The sequence below is a fragment of the Acanthisitta chloris genome, unplaced genomic scaffold, assembly GCF_000695815.1.
Source record: "Acanthisitta chloris isolate BGI_N310 unplaced genomic scaffold, ASM69581v1 scaffold5320, whole genome shotgun sequence".
Taxonomy (NCBI): domain Eukaryota; kingdom Metazoa; phylum Chordata; class Aves; order Passeriformes; family Acanthisittidae; genus Acanthisitta; species Acanthisitta chloris.
In genome coordinates, this window is record NW_008651022.1 from 1 (window position 1) to 329 (window position 329).

A 329-nucleotide genomic window follows, 5' to 3' on the forward strand; every position below is an offset into this window, starting at 1 on the left:
GGGAGGAGAGTGGGGGGAGAGGGAGGAGAGTGGGGGGAGAGGGAGCTCCTTGCAATATCCTCACAGTATCTTCTCACTGGGTATGAGATGCATTGCTGCCTCTGAACCTACAGGAAATCTCAGCATCTTTGCTGCTCATCAGCGAAGACTTTCGTACTCACTGAGGCAGCACCTGAATTACCAAGACACCAATCCTCAAATTACCAAGACACCAATCCTTGGTGACCACGTACACCCTGCAACTGGGCAGGAGGGAAGAAGCAAAGCAGGAGCACTTACTGGCTGAGGAGGAGTACTTGACGCTGCTCGAGCGGGGCCTGCTGAAGGGC

General features: G+C 54.4%; 1 protein-coding gene across 1 annotated transcript in view; it reads right to left on the minus strand.

Moving 5' to 3' along the window:
- Positions 1–279: 279 nt before the first annotated feature.
- Positions 280–329, minus strand: part of CEP170B (centrosomal protein 170B) — a gene marked incomplete at both ends in the record, with an annotated part of 26,521 nt that continues 26,471 nt past the window's right edge. Inside the window, one exon of the mRNA XM_009071314.1 lies at positions 280–320. Within this exon, the coding sequence (XP_009069562.1) occupies positions 280–320 (41 nt within the window). The remainder of the gene's footprint in view (positions 321–329) is intronic.